Here is a 27,258-nt window from a genome sequence, read left to right as displayed (position 1 = left end):
TGATTTGGAGGAGGATGTGGGCAGCACACAGAACGTGGAGGACAGCTCTGCCCCTTCATGCAGCTGTGTTGCCATATAAAAGACAGGGAGGGAGTGATGACAGCCAGATAGGTACATCCAGTGGAGAGAGGCAAAGTAGGGAATGTCTTTTCATTTCGTCACGAATTTTCGCACCGAATAGAACATTATAATGCATCGTAATCAGCGTGCAAGGTTTCTGTGTGTAACAATTTTTTTCGGATGACATATTTAAAAAAGCATCCCAAAACAAGGGACTCAGTGTGAAAAGGCCTTTAAATTACAGGGCTTTTTTTGTTTGTTTTTGTTTATAAGCATATAATTTGTAAGAAATTGATACTATTTTACAAAAACAGAAAACCACGATGGAGATGGATTGAGGGCATGTATAGAAAATCGCATTATATTTGATTTAACGGAAGTTCTTCTTTGAACACGGACGAATTTCCAGGTGGCAATCGGGCCCCTCCACCCCATGGGCCCCAGTGCACCACTGTCTATATTCACGCCCCTGCCTACACTTTAGAATTTGCAGTACACAGTAATCATCCATGTGCACAACAAACATATGCCTGTTAAGAAGAAATAAAAATAAAGGCAAAGTGCTGCAAAAGTCAACAACATAGGTATAAACAATACATGAGCAGAGTACAACCTGAATATATCCAGGCTATCATCTTTGTTGCGAACACTGGGGGAATTAATATGATTATGGATTATGTATACAGCTAAAAAAAAAAAAAAATCTGTGTAACACACAGATTGCAATGATGATGTAAGCTTGTTGTTGACTTTCCCAGTCTGAATGACTGAGCAAAGGATAGGGGGTGGGGTGTCATTAATCCATGGCTAGTGATGACCAGCCAGGCAGAAATGGGGTGTAGTGGGGGATGGGCGAGGACACTGTTGTTATGACTGGTGCTTGGCTGCGGGACAAACTTCCAGAGGCCTTTTCTCCCTATTCCATCTCATTGGTCCCTTTCAACGAGGAAATGTGGCTCCATTTTGCTGTGAACCTGTCAAACGGACCGGGAGCTAATATTTAATCAACGCTTGAGGGCGGCTTTCACCTTTAACAAACCACGAGGTGTGTGTTGGTGCTTTTGGGTAAATAGGTTAGTCACCGATATAGCTTTTACCCTAGTTCTGCATGGTGTGGCTGTTGTTGTTATATAAAGGTATACTAGCTAGTCTTGTTACATAAGTTACCACCACTACGTCGCCGTGTTTGGTCGTGTAGCCGTTAATACATGGCGCGGTCGTCACGGTTAATCGTTACATTGAGCTTTAGCGAGAGGCGCTTTGAAATAACAGTAGTTACAGGCAGCTCATTTTCGCCTGCCGGGTCACCTCACTGTGTCGAATGTCTGAAGCCTTTGCTGGGCTCTTACCGCCTGGCTTTAGTTTAAATATTATAACCTATCGATAGTTAATACATGTGCGCAAACGATCTGCCTTGCAATCGATTAAAGAGATAACATGGTCTGACTTGAGACACAAGAGCTGTGGAAGATCTCGTCAATTGAAAGGTTTTGTCCAAGTAGGTGCGAGATTATAGCAACACTGTCATTAGCCTAGCATGCTAGTGTTAGCCACCTAGCTAGGTCGAGAGTGGCTGACGAGCTCACTGTACTCGGCGAGAAATGCTGTTTCAAAGAAGCTAACTTATAGCAGTCAGTCGCTTTGTAGAACAACTAAACACATTGCTAATCAATGTAGCATTAGCTGCATTAGTTTGGTAGCTGTTAACTGTTGGTGAGCTGGATTAAATAAATGAAATGTTAGACCGCGTCGCCTGACTGGCATGTGCGGTGACGGTTACAGCCGCCGCCAATGTAAAACTAATGTTAACTCGCATGTTGGCTAGCATGCTAACGTCCCGGAGCTCAGATGGGGCATCGTGTAAAAATGGGGTGTAAATAAACGGTTAATTGCAGTAGTTTACGAGGTAAACAAGAAAGCAGAAGTAATGCGTTTTTATTTGATAGAAACGTACAATAATAGTGCAGTTAAAGCCAATTCTCATTCCCCATACATCCACTCATTGACCCATGACATGTGGACAATTGTCAGCCTGTGAATTAAATGATAGTTACACTCTGTAGATAAGGCGCTGCTATATAGTTTATCTTTCCAAAGCTTTGTCAGAAAGACACTTGATTCAGACTCTCTTACAGTATGAAGTGTATTTTGAGTTATACGTTGGCACACATTGGTTACTGTGCGTATAACAGCATGTCGGTTAACGTACACACTGTAGTTTGTTGAGCCCATTCAGTCGCCACCGTGTGTGGGGGATGGGTAATGTATTTCCGCAAGTATCCTGCCATGCTATCTTGCAGATTTCGCTACCGGCAGATTAGCATTGTGCCTGTATTTAACTTGCACGAAATCAATGTGACCTGAGGAGGAACAGCTGAACCAGGCCTACAGTCACACAGACGACTTACACTCTGAAATGGCCACTTGACAAAATGAATTGCTCATTTACTGTAGCTACACTCAGACTAAAAACTGTAGTCCTTGGCCCCAGATGGCTATCCAGTACCAAGAGTAAGATGTTGGTTACTATTGTAGGCGGCAAGCATTTAAAATTTATCTGTACTTACTTAACTGACATGTCTGTTTGACTCTACAAAAGCATACTTGCCCTTTAATTACTATCCTTCAGGTATAGTTACACCGCACATAGCATAAATATCCACAGGCTGTTTTGGCTTATTACATTGCTGACCCACTTTCTTTCATTGTTTAGTGACACGCCCCTTGGTTCATAACACTTTCCTCTGGCTGCCTTTTCACCCATTTGCTGACACGCAGCTGCTAAAATGTCTATTTTAATTAAGGTAATTTGTCACAGCACTGATAGAGAAGCACTATCTTCTGTGGATTTTTGGCACGGCCTACATAGATCCTGTGCTGCTAAATAAAGATTTAAACACATATGAACATGTGCGAAAAGTGTTAGTGCATTACTTGGAAGGTTGGGGCAGATTACTAAACCACAGTTCATGGTGGGAGGTGGTCTGAAGTATAAAAAGTGTGCCATGGAGACAAATTACTGATAGTAATATACCAATTTAAGACGCAGAATGTAATAAAATGTTAACATTACGTCTGCAAATGATTTCACTCTGATGAACAGTGCAACCTATGATCCAGATGTGCTGCCCACGCCTGATGTCACTTATGTATAATTCAGAAGTTGGAAGAGGTGCATTCAATTTCTTTTCTTTCCTCTCAGGGGCCGAGAGTTCTTGTTGAGGACAACGGAGCCATGATGCGCATCTGAAGGCACCTCGATCACATGGGTAGTGTATCTCACTGTTTAATGTCACACTTTTGTGTTTTTTCCTTACTTGTTTGTTTTGTCTGTTGCTGTTGCTGTGGCTGCAAGCTATATTGCGGTCTGGCAGATCACTTTGCTATAGCAAAGCGTCAGGAGTCATATAGAGAAAGCGGTGGCTGTAATTTAGCTTTGTATTCAGGCGGTGGGAGAAGGGGTGCAGGAATGACTCAGGCAACATCCACACTAATATGTTTTTGTTTAAAAACTCATAACTATTGCTACGTTTACACCCAGCGGCCACATTACGTCAGCGTTTTGGAACCCCTAAAATGGAGACCTTTAAAATGCTGCCAACCACTTTTTAGTTTGAAAACTCCGGGGTTGCATTTTAATCCTGGATGGGCATAAAGGTAGACCTCTGGAAAGCATGATGCAGACATGGTTCGCTTCCAGATTGGGTCTTATCAGTCATACTTGGCAAGTCAAAACATTATGGCTAGGTACCTTCTTGTGTGGGTACTCCTTTCTCCAGCAATTGATGAGGCTCCCAGTACCACTCTGATATGTTGCTGTATTTGCTTTGCAGTGACTCCCAACCTGTTTTCCGCTGCCTTAATTGCCTTACGCAGTGTTCACAATACAAACAATAAAGCAATAGCATGACCTGCTACAGTTTCGCAGAGACGTTGTTAAATTGTTGCTCAAGCGTGTGTTAGGGTAGTCACGTCGTAACAAGCTTGTGTGTATCTGCAACTAGCAACAAAGCAGCTCAACTTCACTTCATTTAAAGTTTGTATTTGGTCATAAAAGTATCTCTGCTTCTGATTAATGCCTGAGCCCCATTTTACATCACATTTCACCACCCCATCGCATCCATGTGTGCACTGTAATAATAAAGAACGCTAGAATACCACCAGCCAACTTAGCTAAATAACACAGTACTACCGCTAAAAACAAAAACATATGATTGGTTTATGCTTCACCACGTCATTTGAGTGCTAGAAAACGTTCAAGCCCATACATCTTTCACTTGTAGCGTGTCATGGCGGTGCTCAGCGACAAGTATCAGGCATCAGTTTGTTGCTCCAAGTCACCGGCTCCCATTGATGATAACTTGTAGCCTGTTGCTGTGTCACTCATCATGTGAACAAAGTATCATACTCATGTTTCTGTCAGTAGCAGTTCCACCTTTTCGTCAGTCCAAGCAAAGAAATCTCTGGTCTGAGAGAGAGAGACTAGACAATTTGCTTCCTGTTAACACCCGCACGAACATGCCCAGTGTACGTGAATGGCCATGTGATGTGTGTTTTCAGGCAGGTTAGTATTAACGGAGATTATTTCTGAAATGATGCTAAAACGCTCGTGTGTGCGGACATTGTTTTTATTTTAAAACAAAAACATATTGCTGTGGATTGTCCTCAGTCAAGACCAACAAGTTAGTATTAGACATGTCCCAAAAAAGGGTTGAAACAAGCGTGAGTTGTCGAACATGTCTGTTAAACAAATTACGCTTAGTCAAATGTTCACCTTGAAATGACTCCAATAATCCAGTTGTTTACAAAGCGGTGGCACTTTTCAAGAGCTCTTATAGGTCACAACTAGAACCGTTCACTTGTAAGGAAATTCCTTTATGAGCTGAGGTTACGGGTAGAAGAAGTGGTGGTTGTGGCTTCGCTTCAAGAGAGTGAGCTCTTGGTAAGAATACATCCTACTAGAAGTGGAACTGAGGCGGACCGACACCTATCGATGAAAGACGCACGCTGCTGGTGGTATTTCGTTTTCGTTTTGAGATAGAAAGGTTGGTTTGGGTCATTTGTTGGTGTGGTGGTTCCACTGCTAAATACATGTACAGCACTCGAGGTTTGGAGTGTGGCAGTGGTTCAGTATAATTTGTTTTTCTGTGGAAATGTGTATCATATGGGACGCTGTCCAAAACATAAATATGCGTCTATGGAAAAAGCAATGGAAACAATGGCTTTAAACCAAACGTATGTTGGTAAAGAGCTTTCAGTGCTTCAGTGCTTTTCAGTATGTATTGGGGTAGGTCCGCAGTGTGCTTGGTGTCTTGGATTGACTTTCTGTTTGTGTAGTTGACTCATTTGAATGTTGTGTTTTCACACCTGTCTGAACTATTTAGAAATGTTTGGTTGGTTGTCAGGTTGACTCAAAGTCCATCGGTATGACATGTTGAAATTCTAATACCAGATTTAAGGCGGTAGCTGAAAGGAAGACAGGAAAATCTGGGGAGAGAGCAAGGCAAAATGGGACGTAGACACCAACCAGGTCAATGATTTATAATTTAAAAGATTTACTAGTGCAGCAAAGTTTTTAATCTCAAAATTCCTGTGATCAGTTGCATGCTAGGCCACATAGCAAAGTGGACTTGGTACTCCGTTAAACACCATTCAGATTTATTCACCAATGCTCATCATTGACAAGAGAGTCTTGCTGCTTGAAAAGTGAACTTGAAGTTAAAACATTTTCTAACCAATCAGATAAAATGTTGCCACTTTAAACAAGACTGTACCAAATGCCCGTCTCAGTCAGTGATCTGTACAAGAGATGCAGACTCACTGAGTGCGAGGCCTACATTGGCACGGTTCAGATGTTGTCTGGGCTTCTGGTAATGTGAGACTAATGTCAATGAGTTTAAAGCTCTCCACTTCTAGCTGCTTGAGCCAATCTTAGTTTGACAGACAGACGGCTAATTCATAGCGCCGAGTCTTTGGGAATTATAATCATGAACTGTTAAGCTGATGCACTTAAAATTTTTGTAGCATAGACTTTTTGTTTAACAGCTATATTGATAGCTTGTTTGTGGTTTAGGTCCACTTAGTTAGCTGCTAACTGGAATGTTCCTATGGGTTCTTATCTCGTCCACAGCTGAAAATATTGTGATGTAACATGATAGCACGATTCAGTCAGGTGAGGTTATGTCATTTGCACGTTGTGTAACTCTCGTGTCAAGTTAGCAGCTGTTTATCTAAGCAAAATGATGCAGGAAGTGATGTGTCCATGCTCTCGATCAGTGCTGAAGTTATAATATAGTAAGATGTTGTGTCAGCCAGATGAATTGTTCTTGTAATGCTGGCCTTACACCAAAATACTTTATAAGCGATTTCACTGTTGCAGACAACAGCCCGAGCTGTTTTAAGTCAGTCTTTCTCTCATCTTGACGCTACGACAAGTACGACACATTACGACACGTCTCTGCTGGTGCAAATACTGAAGTTCATTGATGTTAATAGTGTAAAAACCAATTGCTGCACTCTACAGCACTGAACAGGAAGCAGCAAACTGGTTAGACAGTAAACGTGGAGGGGACTGTGGGGACGTGCAAGAACATGAACAAGTCTTGGTTCTGCTGGACTGTGGAAAAAACATAGAAACTGGTGGAGTTGTGGAGTGAACACGAATCTGTGTTTAATTCCACCTTGTCGTTAGTAAATACAGTTTATCTTTATGTATTACACCGATGCTGAATTACCAAGAATATTGTTGGCATGTGACATCTTTGGTTTTGTGTTTCCAGAGTGAAGTATCTGTCTTTCATTTGCCTTTTTTTTAAGTCTGTCATTTGATAAAATAGTAACGCACAGTGCATCCAATGTGTTTTATTGTTCTATTCCTTGTGTAAATTCGCAGTATGAGACAAACTGTAAAGACACATTTGCTTCCTTGCTTCTCTTCACTTCAGTTACCTTCCTGGCTGTCACCACTGCCGACGTCTTGCCTTTAACATTGCGCCTAGCTGTATAATGATTTGATACTGTGAGGCTATTAAATTTCACTCTGCTGTAAGCATCATCATTGCTGTTGTTCATTTCTGGATAGGCTAACATTACCTTCCCTTTGTTCGGGAAGACTTCAAGAAAGGTATTTGCTTACAAAGATTTCCACGTCTTTTTCTTGCTGCTCCGTTCTTCTCTCGTTGGGGATGTATGTGACCTGAGGTTACGCCATATTTTTGTCTCTACTTCTTAGTCAACCAACTCTTCTTACGGATGTGAGAAAAGGCATAAAATTGAAACAGTTTCAAGAGCTGGGAAATAATAAAAGGAATCTACTTGTAGTCTTGTAAATAGTGACCCTGCAAGATCCCCAGTCTTTGCAAATCTTTTAGTGTGTGACTGTAAACTTACATTCTGAGAGGGCGTCAGACTTAAGTCTTTTCAAAGTCTCCTGGTAGTGTTTGGCAGGCACAAGTGAGCTCTGACCCTGTTCACCGCTCCTGCGTCACTTGCATAGTGATGACATTTGCAGGCACCCTTTCAAAACAGGCTAGTGTCAGATGTGCAAGAGTGCTGTATCAACATGCTTGTAGTGCACCATAACTACACTGACCCTTAAACAGAGTGTAATGGAAAAACACAGCACACTGTAAGAGCATGAGTACAGTACTGCTGCAGTGTAAAAAGCACATTTTGTTTGAAGCATGCTGTGTTTTCTGCAGAAATATTGTCGCCATTTGTTGTCAGTGTTATTGTTATTGGTCATTTTGTTCTATTTGTCGTGCTTCAGTGTGAAAAAACTCGCCGTCAGGACTTTCTGACCACCTTGTTATGGATAGCTGAAGGGCTTCTACTAGATTCCAGGCCTCTTGGTTCAGTTGGTCTTGGACCTCAGCCTCTGGGATGCGGCAGGAGACATGTTGACTTTTTCAGCAGGCTGGCATGATGGAAACAGTAGAGGTTCTGTCCCCCGTCCAGATCCCCTTGTTTATTTCCACAGTCCCATTTAAACAGTGCGGGTTCTGCATGAATAAATATGGAGCCGGGACTCAAGCACTGTAGGATCTGTTATTGCTGAGGTTTAAAGCCCATCTATTCCAGACGTTTTAGTCCAAAATACCCAGCCTGCCCCATGAAGGCGGCTGGTAATTATTTCCAGTTGTAGGTTAATGAATGGAAACTGGTGCCCTGCCTAGAGCCAGAAGGCTTCTGCAGCCAACACAACTAGAGAGGAGCGAAACATCATTATGTATCAAATGGCAGATCACAGCTTGTGTTCACCCGCTTCTCTCTGTGGAAGTTGCAAGATCTAGGTCAGGCAAGGTGATGTTGTTTTTAACCTCTTCCTCTTCTCAGTTTTCACGGTGTGTGCCAGTTTGGTAGTGAGCTACGTAGTTAGCTCGTAGTGTAACACCATCCTCCGTGTGTGTGTGAGAGAGAGAGAGAGAGAGGGCTCTTCTTTACCCTTGGCTCTGTGCTCCTGCATGTCATCTTACTGTTTACTATCATCACCCAACACTTGAGTGATGAAGAAACCCTTCCTTCAGCTCAGTTCAATAATGTGTAATACCACCAATTTAATTAAAGCTGCTCTGTGGTTTGCTTTTACAGGCTCCTATCCTGTGCTGACCCAATGGTTTAATCACCAGGACTAAAAATGAGCATAAGCAGTGATGAAGTCAATTTCCTGGTTTACAGATACCTGCAAGAGTCAGGTAAGTCTTGATTATCTGAATGCAGCTGCGAAATGCACTCGTTCTCCTCCTTCAAAGAACATTTCAAATGTCATATTTCACACTGCTGCTCTGGACTCTCTTTGACCGAACTTTGACTCCGACCTACTTCCCAAATCATCTGTGCCTCCTCCAGGCTTCTCCCACTCAGCGTTCACCTTTGGCATAGAGAGCCACATCAGTCAGTCCAACATCAATGGAGCCCTGGTGCCCCCTGCTGCCCTCATCTCCATCATCCAGAAGGGTCTGCAGTATGTGGAGGCTGAAGTCAGCATCAATGAGGTCAGGCTCCATCTTTAAACCCTCAACTACGAATTAGTGTAACCTTACAACACGCTGGCAAGAAGAGGTGCACTCTCAGCGTTAGGATTTGACTCAAGTTTGTGTGTTGGTTTGTACAGTGCAGTGAATTTGGTGGGTGGTCTTAAGGATGATGTAAGTAAGGCATGTCACGATGCCAAAAAATTTAGTAGTCGATACCAAAACCAGCGAATTTCGACGATCCTTGCACTTAAACATACACTCCTTTATTTAAAATGTTTAAATTTAAACAAAACCAGCTGTAACTTAAGTTTAACAGTTTTCGGCAGAACTGTTACATCCACACACCCGAAAGAGAGGAAAAGTCTGTTTAAATCCTGTTTACTTTAGCCATGCCAACACAAGCTCGCATGAAAAGAGTGTGATGAGTAACCCTTAACTGGAAAGACAGACATTGATTACTTCATTTAACGTTTAATAGAAATGTATATTTGGAAATGAATTATTTGCTTTGATTGAAGTCCTTGAAAATGAAAAAGTAGTGCCTGAAAAGTGAAGTCTTTGTTTGACATGCCTGCATGACTGTGAATATATATAAATTTTCAATGTGCCCCCTTGTAGGACGGGACCTTATTTGACGGGCGGCCCATTGAGTCACTGTCTCTGATCGACGCCGTGATGCCAGACGTGGTCCAAACCAGGCAGCAGGCCTACAGGGACAAGCTGGCCCAGCAGCAGCAGCAGCAGGCGGCAAGCAGCGGCAGCAGCGCAGGGCCCCAGGGAAGCACCAAGAATGGAGAGGGCGCTGCCAACGGGGAGGAAAATGGATCCCACGCCTTAGCCAGTAAGCTCACTCACGGTTGTAAACAATCTCTGAATCAGCTCCTTAAGAAACAGATGGCTGACCAAATTCCAGAAATGTTTCATGTTCTTATGCAGGATGTTATTCCTGCGTTAAATGCGTTGACATAATCAGATTCATGTTTATAAGATGCTGTGTAAGCTGTTTGGCATTCAGCCCGAAATCTGGTTCTTGATATAACACCAGTGAATGGAAAAAAAGACTTGAGTTATACGAAGGAAGGCGGGTTGTTATGACCTAAATACATAGCAAAGTATATTTTGAGGAATGTGCACTAACTGTATATATGATGATATATATTTTTCTCTTTCACAACTTCCATATAAGGTGATTTGGATGTTCTTATTGGATGGAGTCAGAGCTTACCACCTCTGTTTGTGTGTGTTTGCTGTTTGCTTTTCTCATGACAGCTGCAGTACATTTGGATTTAGTTTTGTGTGAAATGTCTGCGGCTTGCTGGGTATTACATAAAGCTACTCTGGTGTTTTTCTAACAGCAGCACATGTGTTTCCTCATGGTTTTGTCCTTCCTGTGCAGCACCGTCACCACGTCTTTACTCACCTTTTCCCAGCACACAGTTGTTTGTTTGTTTTAGCGTAAAAGGCAAAATGTGGTTTGGTTGTTCTCCCTCAAAACCTCCCTCCTTTTCCTCAACATGGTTTAATCACAATGGAGCCTCTGAATGAAATTATAGAGTGCTACTGACGGGTAGATCCAGGTTCTCACAGCCTACAGACATGTCCAACATTAGCACCTACAGTGTCTCACGTGGGTTGATTACTTGTATTTTGCACACTTCCTGCTTTAGGACAAGCTGTGGTTTGGTGAAAACACTCTCGGTCATCCAACAACAAGCACAGTCTGCTCTTTAATTCCACAGCTGTCAGCTGTTCCGGCTGGTGTTCACTCAGCGCAGTGCCGTTTACTCAAGGCTTGTCGAGAAACGGTGGCGTTGCCATTCTGTTTGAATTAACAAGATCAGACGATGACGTCACTGTGTGCTGCTGTGAGGCTGGTCTGCTTCATAGGAAATTAGATGAAGCTCTGTTATTGTTAATATATCTTGCAGTTCTACCCAAATAGAGGCTATGTGTGGGGAAACACTGGCTATTCATTGCAAAATTAATAGGCTACTTTACTGGGAGCGGTGATTCATCACGTCTTGTTTACACTCCATTACCCTTGAAAATTGCATGGCATCCTCTTAACCTTCAGAACAGTGGGACAGCAGCTAATGAATCTCGTTATGTAAAGTTTTAGTTAAAGGTTTCGTTACTCACTCCTTCCTGTAGATCACCACTCAGAGATGATGGAGGTGGACCGGGACGTGGAGATCCCCCAGAGTAAAGCCATGGTCCTGAGGGGCCACGAATCTGAAGTTTTTATCTGTGCCTGGAACCCAGTGAACGACCTCCTTGCCTCCGGGTCAGTATCTCCACATCATCCCTCACTTCCCATAAGGGTTATATCATGGAAAAGTGTCACTCTCCAAAACACCTCCAAAAGCACTGGTTAGTAGCAGCGTTTCTGTGAAGTGCTGTAAAGTTTAGTTGATTCAAAACACACATTAAACATGGGTTAATAGAGACATTTTCAGACACAAGTACACAAATCAGCTTCACTATAACTGGCAGCATTCTGGACACATTTTCCCCACAAATACAACATGCAAATTTTTTTTAGCACAAGCCTATGGCATTTTACATTGTATAAATTAGCCTAACAACTAGCGGACCTTTTTGCTGCTCATACAAAACCAGGGACAACAGCAACATTTAACAAAGGTAATGTTATCAAATTTGGCTCCATTACAGCTCACAAGGTTCACTGACAAAACTGTCTTATTCACTTACATATGAAATACGATTATCTGGCCGGGGCCTCTCTGTAACACCACAGTGCTTCATTCATAACAGTATGTTGTGTCACATATTACCTTTTATCAAAAAATTGCAGCTCCTGCGATTTAGATATTGCACTCGGCCATATTGGAATTCTGATAATATTTCGATAAATTGTGCAGCTCTGTTGTCCGTCTGCCCGTCTGTCTGTCCCATTCTTGTGAATGGGATATCTCAGGAGTGCCTCAAGGGAAATTCCCCAAATCTGGCACAAGCATCCACTTGGACTAACGATGAATAGATTAGATTTTTGTGGTCAAAGGTCGCTGTGACCTCACCGTCTAGTAGGATGGCTGTTTTTTCTACATCATAACTCAGAAACAGAAGAAAAGACATTTGGTCAGATACTGAATTGGTGACACTAATGTTGGGTGTCCACCTTGAAACTGTGCTGAATGTATAGATCTTCTGTTGATGTGTAAGAAGCATCCACGTTTGGAGTTTGAAGCTTCTCTGCAGGAGCATCCATGCTTGAAGCTCTGTTTACTGTCATGGCTACATGTGAGTGTGGACAGACATGGATGTAAACATGACTGGTTGGTAGAAGCATGCAGCCACTAGGCAGTGATGTGGTTAACATTTAATACAAATGCCTTCTGAATGATAGCCTTCAGTCATTATGATTTGACAATACGCAGCAGCAAGTGTTGTAATAAGTCCTTACTGCTCTGTCTACTCATTAACCTACAAGGACTCCATGATTTAAAGCAAAATCTTTATCTCTTGTTGGTCAGGGAGCTCATTTAAAAACAGTTTACTTTGTCTTATTCAGGAGAAACCTGGGTGTGTGAGGAGAAAAGGCTTGTTTTCCTAATTTATCAGCACTAAACAAACTTTTGTTGGCTAAAGTGGTTGTTTCTCCAGTGTCATTACCCCTCTCCTCCTCTCCAGATCAATGCACTCATGCAGCAGAGTCTCTCACAATGAAGTGTTTCTTAAAGAGCAAAGCATGTTTCACATTATTACTGTGATGCTGGAAATGAGACAGATTTTCCAGTAACAACTAATGACTGAAGGCTTATTGTCCGTAGAGAACAACAGATGACTCAGCAGTTATTAGTCAATCATGGCTCCACTGATAGATCCGTCAACTGAGAGGGGTGAGCCTCAGAGTGACTGCTGAGTACAGTCTTTTATTCTTGTTCTGTGAGTTAATGGTGGGCTTGTTTGTCGCAGTTTCACCATCTGTAGCAGTCTGCACTGTTTGATCAGATCACCTCAAGAGTGGCGTTGGGTTCTATTAATGCTATGCATCTCTAAGCTGATTGGGCCAAACAGCAAACATTACATTTCACTGTTTTCTCATTTAATATTGAGTGTCAAATCACGCAAATCCCACAGCTTTGTTCGCCCCAGTTCAAATAAATTCTCTTGTTAGATGTGTTTACCTTAATAATCAGAATAATAGCGCAATAAGAATATAAATACCTCGTGTAGCAACTTCAATCACAAGAGACTGGTCCGATCTGAATGAATTTTCAAGTAGGTACATTACGTACATACGTCCGGACATTTTTCGTCATGTTTGTTACTGTGTTGCCTACCTTTGAGAATCCGGAAAATATTAACGCCTAATAACAATGTAGATGCTTAATCTGATCGTTTCGCTGTGGTTTGAATAAATACATTCTTCCTGCACATGTTGGTGACTCATGGGGTACGTTAGGTGACGTAGGGGATGCCTGCGTTGCACATGCTCCAACAGCTGTTTGTGTGTGCATCCCTCTGCTCATTTTGACAAAGAAATTGTTCATAGAATAAAACAATATTTAGTGCTCTGCTAATGGCACTTTCTTTTGTGAGTGCTCTGATAAATGTAGGTATCATTTGATTTCAAAACCTTACGGTGTTGATACAGGCTGTGATGTTGAGTCGCTGGACATAACAATCATCTTTTGCTGCCAGTAGCAGTGGCCTGCATATGAGATGTTTAGGGAACATTGGTAAATTGCAGCGTCTATCGATAGTTTGCATGCGAAGTCTTTTGGGTACATCTGTAATTTGTAGCTACAGAAATAACCTGGGTTACACTATCAAATTATATTAACAGGTGAAACCACTTCTTCTCCTTTGACAGTTTATTAATTGAATTAATTAAATTTTCTCAGTTAAGCAAATCAGACGCTTCACTTCCACTTTACGCAAGTCAAAAATGTCGTATTCTGATAGAATGGTTGAGACTTGTAAACACATATCTTATCGAATCACTTTATTTAGCATCCACGTTATTAGTTAGTTATAAGTTGTAATCTATAACCAGAATGATTTCAATCTGATCAAAAAAATATTGGTTTGACAAAATGCAGCAGCTGGTTTTTTACAGGTCGCTTTGTGTCAGATCCAACAGCAGTAGATGGTCTGGACTAAAGTAATGAAAGTCCTGAAATAAGCTATCAAGGTGTGAGAAATAGGTGTGAATATGTGAGACAAAGTCATTACCCCCTCACTCATCCCAGGAGAGGCTTTGTCCGACTGTAAACGGCCGTTACCTTGAGCCATAATTAACAGTTAAGTGTAAATCCATAACATTAATTTCCTTCACAGCACATGGATCGAAGCCTTTGTCAGTAGAAAGAATTGATTTAACTTAACCAAACAAAACTTAATCAAGGACCAGAGTGATTCATCATCTTTCTAAAATGTCATCAAACTTTCTGCTGCCTTAATCAACAATTTAGTGCTCGTTTATAAACGCGTCCAACCCCGCTGCAGTGAGTATTATACGCATACTGTATATTCACCAGTCCTGCTCCTGAGCATGAGCACACGTCTCAAAGTAAAACTGAAATGGAGGAATAGTCCTGGTAACAGTCGAGGGCTGCGTTTGGGTCCACGTAAAAGTTAATGAGTTTTGTGCTTGTAAAATGTCTTTCTCCTTTTTCCTCAACAGATGATATGAAAAGGTTTGATAGAGATTTAAAAAGATATTGGATTTGATACTGGGTTCAGGTTCGATAAATTGCTTTCAAACCCCAACTCTACTCAAGAGCAGCGATGGTCAGTTTTATACCATTACCAGTACTGATTTTTAGAGTCGAAGCCATGTTACATGTCTAATGTTAGACTGTGTGTGTGTGTTGACTCGGGCAGCTCCGGGGACTCGACAGCACGGATCTGGAACCTGAGTGAGAACAGCACAGGCGGGTCCACCCAGCTGGTTCTGAGGCACTGCATACGGGAAGGGGGCCAGGACGTACCCAGCAACAAAGACGTCACCTCACTAGACTGGAATGTGAGTGTGTAGCTGAACAGTATGGTTGTGTGTGTGTCTGTTCCACTGAGTGCAGTTTGGAGTAATCTAACCTAGTGCTGTGTGTGTGTATGTGTGTGTGTGCGTGACCACTACTTCTGCTAAAGGCATTCCTTCCAACCAGATATATGGGGGCGAGTCACTCCCGCGGGGGAAAAGGCTTTTTATGCTGCTCAGCTGCAAACTATTTTTTCCCTGAGTAGTACAAGTCCGTACACAACGCCAAATCAGCACTAATATTTTGTCTGTCATTAACTGTTTACTCCTTAATGTGAGTCTCGTTGGTAAACAAAGTAGAACATTAACTGTGAAATCAGGCCCAGCACTGCCTGAATGAGAGTCTGCATCGAGACTGAGAAAGACTAAATGCAACTTACTTCAGACGAATGAGACTCATTGCTTTCTTTCTGTCGTAGTGCAACTGACTTCAAACTAATAGACTCATTGCTTTCTTTCTGTCTTTCAGAGCGAGGGAACGTTGCTAGCGACGGGCTCGTACGATGGATTTGCTAGGATATGGACAAAAGACGGTAAGATCGCAGCTTTACAGTGATGCATGGCAGTTTTCCAGATAGCAGGACATTAAAACATGCCCAGCCCTCTACATTCTATTTACAGTCACCTCAGCATCACTTTTTAGATCATGGTCTTTTTTAATGATATCGTTTTTAAGGATTTTAGTCATCAGACATCTGAACCTTAAGTTTCGAGACAAAGAAGCTGAGTTAACATTAAACGTAGCTAGGCTCATATTTCTTCCATGACTCCCTGGGACATCCTGTGTCAGCTGAAAAGTATCGGAGAGTCACTACCTTTTAACATGAAACTACTTTTTTCAGTGTTTTTTATCAATTTTAAAAACCAGATCTGTGTGTTTTTGAGAGGAGGAGAGTTCTGGGGTTAATTTGGCTCCTGGTAAAAACACTGAAGGAGTCCCAGCCTAAAAACAACGTCAGTGGCACCTCAGCTAGCAGCCTCTCCTGGCGTCTAGCCACCAAAGAGAGTTAGGGAAACACAGATTTTTGATGTGAAACTGCTTTATTCAGTGTTTTAAACTATATCAATCATCAGGTCTGTTTGGAGAACAATCAGTGCTTCAAATTGTCCTGTCATTAAAGGCAAAAAGCCCAAAAAATAAGCCTAAAAAATTAATTGGTAATGGTGGTTGTTTAACAGTTAAGACAACAACTCCCATGATCTTACGCCTCTTAACAACATCATCAAATTCTGTTTTTGGTCATTGATGTATTTGAGAGAACCCTAGCCACAGAAGTTTTTTCGTCTCCCAAATCGGTCAGGCCCATGTATTTATATTTTGCCTGTCGTGCTCTCAGATATGTCCTTGGCTATTGAAATTATATTGACTGGAAAGTCCTCCTTTTTCTGAACAAAATGAGATATGGCACTCCAAGATTCAATAAACATTTGATTGGCGAAACAGGTATTCTAACCACTGATGCTTATGATTCAAAAGTGTAAGCTACCTGGGAAAATTGCCTCGAGCCATTTGTAAATAAACTCTGAATTACCCATGCACTGTTTAGTCTATAATTTAGCCTAATGCATGAACATTTCGAGGAGAGAAAACACCGCTCTTTATACCACTGATTACAGTATGTGAGGATGGATGTGATGGCTTCCACAGTTTCAATGACCATGTTCATATTACCCTTTAACACACACAGGCACACGCTATTCTCACTCAGCAGGACATTGCATGCACTCAAGGAAAACACTGCTTGGGTGATAAAATGTTTCTGCTCCTTTTCTAAGCTCAGTTGTGTTTTTTAATATTTGCAGGTAACCTGGCCAGCACGCTGGGTCAACATAAAGGTCCTATATTTGCACTCAAGTGGAATAAGAAAGGAAACTTCATCCTCAGTGCTGGTGTAGACAAGGTAAGACTTAGCTTTGACTTATAGAGGTGACTAAGTTTGATTCATGCTTTTTTGGATTACTCTGTGAACCCTGCAGCTTAATGCTTATTCAGAGTTTCCACTTTAATGGTGCAATATGTAAAATACATTTATACATAAATACATGCCAAAAAGAAATGTTCATAATATGGATGGTGTTCAGACCACAGAGAGTTCCATGCAGACATCATGTGCTGTCCTCAGTGTGTACCTGCATGTCAGGGTCTCCTTACACCTACACCAAATGTTACAGAGTGACACATGAGAGTGATGCTTCTCCACCAAACATCAGATAAGACACGCTGCCTACAGACGTTGTTCAACATTACCATCTAGTGTACAGAAGTGTAATGACACACACAGTGTCACCTTCACCATTCATTTTAATGCCTGAGCGCTGATGTTTGGGAGGCATAAACAGGCGCGTGTGTGTGATTTATTAACTTCCCTGTTTATCCTACTTCACATTATTCAGGTCAACTGAGTGTGAATCGCAGCTTCTTTAAAGCAAGAACACATTCTCTGTATTTTATTTATGTGATGTTTGTATTGATTTCCTCACTGGAAGGAAACTAGTTTAGTATAAATAATGCAAATGTCCTCCTTCACACAGACCACGATTATTTGGGACGCCCACACGGGAGAGGCGAAACAACAGTTTCCTTTCCACTCGGGTGAGTGACAGGAGTCAGCTGGATTGTTCCACATGAGGCTGCATGCATGACTCTTTGTTTTTAGACAGATGTTACCTTTTGCTGAACTACAGTGAGACCATTGTGATGATACACTGATGTTATTGAAGTCCTTTCACACGCTGTGACGGATATGTTTGACTGCCTCATTCAGCCCAAGTTGTCTTTACACATTTTGACACTGTTCAGTTTGTATAAGCATGACAGCGACCCTGAATTGAATCAGAGTACTGTAAAGCCTCACTGCTGCAGCTCTAAGCTCTGTCTCTGCCTCCCAACAGCACCTGCTCTGGACGTAGACTGGCAGAGCAACAACACGTTTGCCTCCTGCAGCACGGACATGTGCATCCATGTGTGTAAGCTGGGTCAGGACAGACCTGTCAAGACCTTCCAGGGACACACGGTGAGACGGAACTCCTGTGTGAGCTCTGCTTTCTCACACAGGGAGGGAAATGGAAACCCTTCGCTGGCCATATATGCTTCTTAAAGCATTGTAGGATAGTTGATGTGAATTCTGTCACTGTAGCTTCTGATGAAATGTAGTAATGGCACTGAAGCAGGGGTAGGCAAATACAAAAAAAATGAGACAAGAATTAGCAAGCAAAAGTTAGCCACCTCACGGTCCCTCTGCCTGTGTGGACTGTTTCCTAAGGAGAAGAGCAGGCAGCCGTTTAGGAGACGGACCTTTGGTCGGTGGCTGTAGCAGCCGGAATTCGGCCAAACTGGCCAGCAGCAGCGTCAGGTCTAACCTTTGTAACAACAGACAGTTTGCTGATCTAGCAGGTAGGAGTTTGTTCTGGCTGGATTCGAGTTGCTGCAGCTGCTGACTGGGGTTCTGTCTCCAGAGCTGCTGCTCGCTCTCCCCTCAGCGAGGTGGTCTGTAGCAGCAGGGAGAGAGGCACTGGAATTACTTGAGATTCATCACTCTTGCTACTGCTGGCTACATAAACATGAACTTGACACTGCAGCCATGACCCTTTGGCTCCGGTTAGCAGGAAGTTGAACTATTACCAGCATTTTCTCTCCATCTCTGAAACACTTTTCTAATATTGACAAGTTTTATTTATTGTCAGAGACTCTTTTTGATAAGTCCATCTTCCTTTTTCGGGTTGCTTTGCAGTGTAGGCAGTTTCTCTGCAGGATTCTCCACCATTTAACCACGCTTTCACCAAATGCACATGTATCTGCCTTTTAGAACAGCCAATAGGAACGCCCTCTCTCTGCAATAATTTGTGATTGGCCAAAGTCTCCCGTCACAGGCTTTCTGAAGCCTGTAAAAGGAGGTGCTGAAGTCTCGTCTTCTCCCAAACCAGTTGAATTCCAACATGCTCAAAGTTTACTGTGGGATTTTGCCCAATGATGCCAAAATAAAACTGCCTACCCCAGCTTTAAAGCATTCATTCACAACTCAACAATTTATGAGTGTCAGTGGAAAAGCCTCCTCGCAACTGTGACAGTCTAGGACATAAATCATTGTAATGCCTTGAGATAAACTGGCACAAGAGTATCAATGTGTATACATATATGTGTTCATCAGTCAGATATGCTGCGTTTTGTTTTGTTGTCTTACTCTCATCTCACTCACTGTAGAATGAGGTGAACGCCATCAAATGGGATCCCACTGGCAGCTTATTGGCCTCCTGCTCAGATGACATGACACTGAAGGTCAGTCCACATAACCTGCAGATGTAGTGCCTGCCACACAAAAAATATGGGCCTTAATAATCAGACACATTCCTGATCACATGTGCTGATAAAATTGGGGTAAAAGTCATACTGATAAGCTGGTTTCTTCTTCTCTGGCATAGATCTGGAGTATGAAGCAGGACTCGTGTGTCCATGACCTCCAGGCCCACAGTAAAGAAATCTACACCATCAAGTGGAGCCCCACAGGCCCCGGGACCAATAACCCCAGCGCCAACCTCATGCTGGCCAGGTGAGACCACAAAGCAGCATCTGAACATCATAAGCAACAATCATAATGCTACAGTGAGATGAAATAAACACTGTTCATGTATCTTATGTCATTAAATCAGCAGTTTCCTCTAATTAATGATGCATTTTTCCGTAATTATGAGGTGATCTCAGGATACTTAGATAACCCTGATAAATCTGTCTTGCTTAATATTTAATACCTTGAACAAGTTTTCTGTCCGCTGCTCTTCTCAGATTTCAGCAGCGCTCCCATTCCTTGATAGAAGCTCGTCAATAAAATATTTGACACTGACCTCAGTGCTGCTGCTCGTATAATATTCAGGTTTGACTTGCCATATTAAGTTTGACTCGAGCTCTGATAATAACGTCTTCAGAGCCAGGTCTGGTGCCTCAGTTGAACTCACATTTGATGTGTTTGTAGCCGCTGGCTGACTCCGACTGGTGTGAGTCACCACACTGCCAGCTTCAATGCTTTTCAGATGCTCCTGTAAAGGATGCCACAGTCGCTCAGCTGGCCCTGAGGTATAAACACTGGGTCGAGCAGATCAGAGCGGATCTTACCACCTGAACAACCCGACAGGGCTGTGCGATTAATATTTTAAATTAGGAGCTTCAATTAAGGTTTGTGAATAACGTATTAACCAGGGTTCCCACGGTCATGGAAAACCTGGAGAAGTCATGGGATTTCCCAGTCATGTTTGTAATGAAATTGTGACAGTAATCTTCAGTGGATAACCTTCTACGGAATGTAACATAATGGATAATTCAATCTCTGGAGCAGCAAACGTAATGTAGGTCTAATACATCTAGATGTGCAACATTTTACTTACCATCAAGTACGTTTCTCAATTTTCCCGCCACATTCTGTCTCTCCCTCAATGTGTACCAGGCTAGTTGAAGTTATGTTTTACAGGCGCACAGTAGCTCATCTGGCAGAGTAGGCGCCCTGTGTCAGCGGCAACAGATTCGATTCCAACCCACGACCCTTTGCTGCATGTCATCCCCTCTATCTCCACCCTTCAACCTAATAGGACATATCAAATAAAGGCAAAAAGCCAGAAATAGTTTGAATCTGTTTTATTTGGAAAAACGCCAGGAAAAAATGTTATTAAGAGTCCTTGAAAAGTCATGGGAAGGTTTTGAAATTTTGCCCATGAAAACGTGTGGGAACCCTGACTAACTATTTACCAGCAGGTGTTGGGGTTAACTGCTCTGTGTTAGATTTTAGTCGCTGCTGCTGCTGTTAGCTCGTGATGTTGAACCAAACGTTCTGTGTAAAGGCAAAACAGGAGGTTTGCTGATCCTTTCCACCACTGGAGAGGATTAACGTTAGTATCCAATGGGGGGGGTTGTCTCTCATATAGGTGTCCTCCTCTGTCTCTGGGTCATTAAGTAGTTAAGAGATGCTGTAGTCATCTCCCATGAGCGACATCATGGCATTGCTCTGACGGCGTTGTATGACTCCAGTCTGGACAGCAGCAGAGTCTGCTCTCTCATCATCTCCCCCTGTAGCACCAGTGTATTATAATTAATATATGTTTTTAACTGTTTAACTGATTGTATTAATAGGTTGGTTAACAGTTTAAAAAAAAAAGTGTATCGATATTGGTATCAGTTAGCGGCCAAATAAGTTGATGTATATCTGTATATCAGATATTAGCAAAAAATCCAATATCATGCATCCCTACTTTTGGACTTTAAAACAGTCTGGAGTTTTTGGAGATGTTCGGATCACACTAGTCAGAAACACTCCTACGCAGCCACCACTGGAGTCTAATTCTTCTACAAATAGTATAACAGTAGTAATATTAGCTTAGCCTAATCTAAACCTGCAGCTGCGCAGACATACCGGGTTTGAACAGAATAAATAGACACTAAAAAAAGAAAAAAACAGCAGTGTGTCAGTGTTGATGTAGACTTTGATTATAAACATTATGAATGAAGCTTCTAACTTTTCTGTGCAGCTCTACAACCCTAAAATCCTAACGTGCCTGAGCAGAACTGACAAACAGGCCGCCATCCACAACATGACTGAGAGACAGTGGCGTCTCTGCGTTCCAATAGACGATAAAAATAAATCTGATTGAAATGGCCGTGTCACGTTGGCCTGCCAAGATATCGTCTCAGGTGATACATAGAGTGGAGAAACACAACATTCATGCAGAGACAAGTCATTAATTAGGTTGTTTCCTTTAATTAGAGCTGCCATGTCCGGCTGACACACTTTATCTCACGGGTGTCGTACATGGCAGTTAATTTAATTGCAACATGACTCCTGGACACTGAGCGTGCTCCTCTTCCTGCTCCCTCTCTCCAGCGCATCATTCGACTCCACGGTGCGTCTGTGGGACGTGGAGCGCGGGGTGTGTATCCATACGCTGACCCGCCACCAGGAGCCCGTGTACAGCGTGGCCTTCAGCCCTGATGGCAGGCACCTCGCCAGCGGCTCCTTCGACAAGTGTGTCCACATCTGGAACACTCAGGTCTGGGATAAAAATTGTAACCACAGATACGCTCATTAACACTGTACTCACACTAAGATGGCATAAATACATAGGATGATGTTGCCAACGTGTGTGTGTGTGTGTGTGTGTGTGTGTGTGTGTGTGTGTGTGTGTGTGTGTGTGTGTGTGTGTGTTTCTTCAGACGGGTGCTTTAGTCCACAGCTACCGGGGGACAGGAGGGATCTTTGAGGTGTGCTGGAACGCCACAGGGGACAAAGTAGGAGCCAGCGCGTCAGACGGATCGGTGAGTTTTTCTGCCTGAGCACTCCATCACACACTTCATAATCACTAAAGCACTGCTGAATGAAGCAGCTGCTCACACACACACAACACACACACACACACACACACACTTCAGCCTCTATGTACAACTTCCACACCAGACTACTGACCCAAGAAGTTTGTGCGTCAGCCGTGTGTATTAAAGGTCTCACCCCGGTAAGCTGAAACCATAAAATGCCTCTGGTAAGAATCAGGGTTGACGCTAAGGTCAAACTTGGTTCTGCTGGTGGATAAAAGTGTTTGACTTATGACGTGCGGCTCAGTCATATGAGATTGTTGACTCATGTAGGCAGCAGTGTGTAGTCAGAGTAGTTTTTATTTTTAGTTTTAGTTCAGTGTTAATTAGTTTCAGTATTAGTTTTAGGTACATTTTTTTATAATATGGGGTGTGTGTGTCAGCGGCAAGATTTAAGAAGTGCAGCGCAGTTATTACAATATAAACACAGCCCTTTATGAAGGCACTGATTCACAGTTATGGAGACATCCCAGTCTCTTAATAACATGCACCAGTGCCTCCTCATACTTGTTGTGTTGACAGATTTAAAGACATTTCATGTATATATATATATATATAGTTTTATTTTGGTTAGTTTTGTATATGCACAACCTTGGGTGACTGTGGGAACTTCAACATCAGACAGTTTCAAACGAAGCCTCAAACACTGAATGAAAACGTAATGTATCACTTTGTGTTGCAGTGCCATCAGTCAACACTAGAGGGCACCATTAGGTTCTGAAAGATAAAGTACTGTTCACTAAATAAGCCATCTATAGGTTGTTAATAAGAAGTGTATGTAATTAACACCATGAACAGTTGCAAACTATGGGAAAATATTCAGATGTCTTTTCACTTTTTTTAAGTTATTTTAGTAATGACATAAATATTTATATTAATAATTAAATGCACTCATATTTTTGGGCTAACTTTCTACATGTTAAAGGAGTACATCACCAACAAAATGACCATTTGTTTAGCAGTTAGTAACGCTGTAGCAGTTAGCATCTTCACTGAACCAAATCTACAAGCACAGACGTGGGTGGGGGAAGTAGCAGAACTATTTTTGACACCTCAAAAATTAATATGAGCATAAGTGAACACTATATTTGGAATACTTTCACTGCTGTATCTTACACAGTAACTGATTGAGGCAGCCGTAGACCTGCAACTTCCCTGTTCTGCAAAGAACAATGACTGTTTTTGTCAAAGACGTCTGGTGGCTATGAGATAGCGACTTCAGTTCCCTGTCTGAGAGAGCTGTCTGACGGCGCGATAAAGCGGTGAAAATATTTTAAATGTAGTGTGCACTTAAATTAATTTTGTTTTTTTAGGTGGCTAAGAACTAAACCAGTTGAGGAAGCATATGCTCAGCGCTGTTTCATTTTACGTACAAGACACTGGGGTTTTCTACCCAGACGTTGTTGTAAACAAATTCTGTGATTCAGTCTTTTTGTGTGAAAGGGACAAAAATCTGAGCTCACTGTTGATAAATGAATCATCCTTCCTGCGGCTGCCAGTAAGAGTCCTTACGAGGCAGAAACTGAAACTTGCGGCAGAGGAAGTAGATTTGTCTGTAATGGTATTCCTTCCTGTTTTTCCAGGTTTGCGTATTAGACCTGAGGAAATGACACACGTCTGGGGGAGCCATGGACCGACTACGAATGTGTACATAGCCAAAATGACTGACTGTCCCTGCCTGTCCGCCACACTGCTGTAGTCCCATCAGATGCCATGGCCCGCCATTACCGCCAAATGGAGCGCCCCTCCCCATCCTCCATCCCGTCATATGTACACATAAGGACCACATCTTCGCCGCATACAGTTGCGTCAGGCACACATCAGGTCTGTATGGACGCCTGCGTTACTCGCACAGACCTGCAGGAAAAAACATTTCTCTGTATCACACAGTACAAACTCTCCGGACCCGTCACACGCAAACCAAAACACCAGGATTCTTCTCGCTTTCCTCTTTTTATCCTTTGTACCAGAATCTAAAGATTTTTTGTTCTCTGTTGGTGTGTGCATATTGCATATGTCAGCATTTGGTGTCCTGTGGACATTGTTGTTTTGAATTTGGATTTTACTGATATCTGCGGGTTTTATACGACATGTGGGGTGGGAGAGAAGAGGGGGGGGGTTGTCTTTTACAATGGGTGTTTAAAGCTGTTCATTGGGAGATCCATTCATCCACGTCTCGGCAGTCTTTAAGGTTCAAAAATGCAGATGTATAGCTTAGAAGATAAAAATGGTTTATAATTTTGTTGACTCTATTTTTATCCGATAGGTTTGTTCCATTTTTTTTAACAAAGTATAAAGCAGTTAATCAAAGGCTGAACTGTCCTTTGTTTTTGCAACTTTTATCCTCAGAAATGGTTTTCAGGTGTTCACAATTCATCAGGTTAACATAGAGCTCTAAAGAATTCAAAACCTCTAGGCTGAAAGATAATCTTACGTAGCTGTCGATCCCATGTTCTAAAGACATCAACGCTGATGTGCAGTTGGCTTCAGGTTTACGTCGCCGACTTCGTCCCTGATCTGTGTCTCAAGCTCAGGCGGCGGCTGTGCTCTTGTGTCAGTTGTGAGGTAACGTGGCACAGGAGTGGCTTGCTGTCTGGCGTCATCGCAGCTTCTGGGAGCTGTGGGGAAAGAGAGAGAGATTCGGGAGATCAGGCCCATAACCGCTCGCATCCATCTGACGTGAACGATTAGTTGTCGTAACTGTGCTCATCAGGACGTCATCTGCAGTATCACTTCCTGGCTGGAGTTCATATCACGGTTTGTCATGTCGAGAAGTCGTTCGCAGCGTCTTAACGGTCCAGTGTGTGGGATTTAGGGGCATCTACTGGCAGAACTGGAATATAAGTGTGTTCTCACGTTCATAATCACCTGAAAATAAGAATCGTTATGTTTTTGTAACCTTAAGTTGAGCCGTTAATATCTACATAGAGAGCAGGTCCAGAACAGACAAACCAACCACTGGCTCTAGATAGGCCCATTCCCGTTTTTGCAACAGCCACCGTAGTTAGCAGTAGGACTGCCCCCTGAAACTGAGATTCAAATCATCAGTTGGAGAACCCTCAGTCGACTCAAGCAGTCATTTTTGTTGTTTTTGTTGTCTGACAGTGTGCAGTGCACCTCTGGGGACATTTCAGTCCCCAGGTTTTGCTGCAGAGTGACAGTGACAGTGCTGCAGACACGGGAAGCTGCCTGGAGGAAGAGAAACTGCCAGTTCAGGCTCCGACATGACGTTATCTGCTGCCTTCTGCTTAGAAGTGGTGAATTTAAAGCTCACAGCAACTTAATACGATACAGTTACTGGCTTTTGTTTGATATCTATTGTCGTCTCACATTTCCAATCCTTCATTAGCGTAGTTAGCTCGTTTAGTTTATTACGTGAATGTTGCTGTCACCCTGCTCATCGTGCTGAACCCAGTTCAAACTCTATATGGAGAAGTCTCAGCTGGTTGCAATCTGCCACTAAATCTTTAAATCTTACACACTGGACCTTTAAAAACATTCTGGCTTTCACTTTGTAACGTGTGCAGCTTTTATGTCCAGCAAGTACACACTACAGTCCCTCTGCTTTAGTTTGTCGTTGCCTAGCATTAACACACACACACACACACTCTCTCTGGAGACAGGCTGCGTTCAGGCCTATGCACGGATAGACGGCGCTTTTGTTTGTAGTGTTCAGAATTGGCGTTTTGAGGCAAGTCTGTGCTTGTTGTTGAAAGGCAGACTCGCAGCATATGACTTGATGTAACATGGTATCTGCATATAATATATATATATATAAATATATATAAATATATATCTGTGCTATCACAGGGGACTCTTTTGTATGCCACTCGTACGCTATGGGTGGATTTTAAAGTTACTTTTTGAAGACGCTTGAAATACAGTATGTGATGTTGTCGTGCATCACAAAGGGTCGTAACCATGAGGAATGGTTTTTTATAAAATACCATTAAACAGTCATAGAGAAATAAAAAAATTTAAAAAAAAAAACGAGCAGCCCTTTGATGGGTGTTTTTTTTTCCTGCACTTTAGACTAAAAATGGAGAAACAGGGAGGTGTGTTTATTCAAGCCATCGTAGACACACCTAATGAAAATGCTCTTAAATCAGAATTGTTGCAGAAAGTGTGCAGTGGGTGAAAAAAGGTGAACAGTGTCCTGTCCGACTCCTCGGGGTACGTCAAAGTCGAACCAAGCCTACTTCATGGCATTCCAGGTCTCATCTCGCAGCCATAACTAACAGCTAACGGCTTGACACACACACACACACACACACACACACACACACTCGTCGTCAGGACATTTCAGAGGTTTTGCTCAGAATGTTACTTGTTTTAAAAAATTTTGTACTGAAGCTAAAGACTATTTTGAAGTTTGCTTTAATACAGTGATTGGACTGTACCACAAAGACACTATTTCAAATGATGTCTATGACAGTGGAATGGTATTTTATAACGTTTCGTTTTTAGATGATAAGCTTTTTACACTGCATTCGAGTGTGTTTGCTATCTTTTGTTCCTACCGAAAGTACTAACGTTAATTCTATCTTTGCTATGTCGGAGAGCCCTTGAAGGTTTTGTACTTCTCAAAACTTTTGTAATTCTGATTTATTTGTAGCTACGTACACGAAATGAACAAACGAAGAAAAAAAAAAGAAATTATAAAATCTGGATTTAATTGTCGTTGTATTATAACACAGAACATGTAAATACCAATTTGCAGATTTCTTTTTGTTGTGTTGTCTTTGCCCTCACCTACGTTGTACTCTCTTTCTCTCTCACTCACATGGTTGCGGTCCGCAGCCTCCTGATCTGACTGTTGTAATATCACTCAGATTTCAAGGTCTAGAATAAAATCTATTTTGATAATA

General features: G+C 42.3%; 1 protein-coding gene across 4 annotated transcripts; it reads left to right on the top strand.

The window, feature by feature from the left end:
• The first annotated feature begins 906 nt into the window (after positions 1-906).
• Positions 907-27,258, top strand: tbl1xr1b (TBL1X/Y related 1b). 4 transcript variants are annotated; one of them, XM_050032386.1, is made up of 16 exons: positions 907-1,105; positions 3,263-3,329; positions 8,650-8,753; positions 8,908-9,053; positions 9,654-9,876; positions 11,187-11,319; positions 14,886-15,027; positions 15,512-15,575; positions 16,846-16,943; positions 17,575-17,635; positions 17,935-18,056; positions 19,244-19,318; positions 19,462-19,589; positions 21,906-22,071; positions 22,235-22,336; positions 23,974-27,258. In XM_050032386.1, exons 3-16 carry the CDS (start codon positions 8,696-8,698, stop codon positions 23,998-24,000), a joined length of 1,545 nt encoding a protein of 514 aa, XP_049888343.1. In that variant the 5' UTR covers positions 907-1,105; positions 3,263-3,329; positions 8,650-8,695; the 3' UTR covers positions 24,001-27,258. The 4 variants fall into 4 exon arrangements, with proteins under 4 accessions (XP_049888343.1, XP_049888346.1, XP_049888342.1 ...); XM_050032385.1 differs by lacking the exon at positions 907-1,105 and adding an exon at positions 1,367-1,558; XM_050032388.1 differs by lacking the exon at positions 907-1,105 and adding an exon at positions 1,367-1,562.

The sequence above is a fragment of the Epinephelus moara genome, chromosome 21 (genome assembly GCF_006386435.1).
Source record: "Epinephelus moara isolate mb chromosome 21, YSFRI_EMoa_1.0, whole genome shotgun sequence".
Taxonomy (NCBI): domain Eukaryota; kingdom Metazoa; phylum Chordata; class Actinopteri; order Perciformes; family Serranidae; genus Epinephelus; species Epinephelus moara.
This window is presented reverse-complemented; position numbering and strand designations above follow the sequence as displayed.

Coding starts and splice junctions, on each gene's coding strand:
- tbl1xr1b (XM_050032386.1), top strand. CDS start 8,696: ATGAGCATAAGCAGTGATGAAGTCAATTTCCTGGTTTACAGATACCTG. Junction 8,754..8,907: donor CAGATACCTGCAAGAGTCAG/GTAAGTCTTGAT, acceptor TGCCTCCTCCAG/GCTTCTCCCACTCAGCGTTC. Junction 9,054..9,653: donor CTGAAGTCAGCATCAATGAG/GTCAGGCTCCAT, acceptor GCCCCCTTGTAG/GACGGGACCTTATTTGACGG.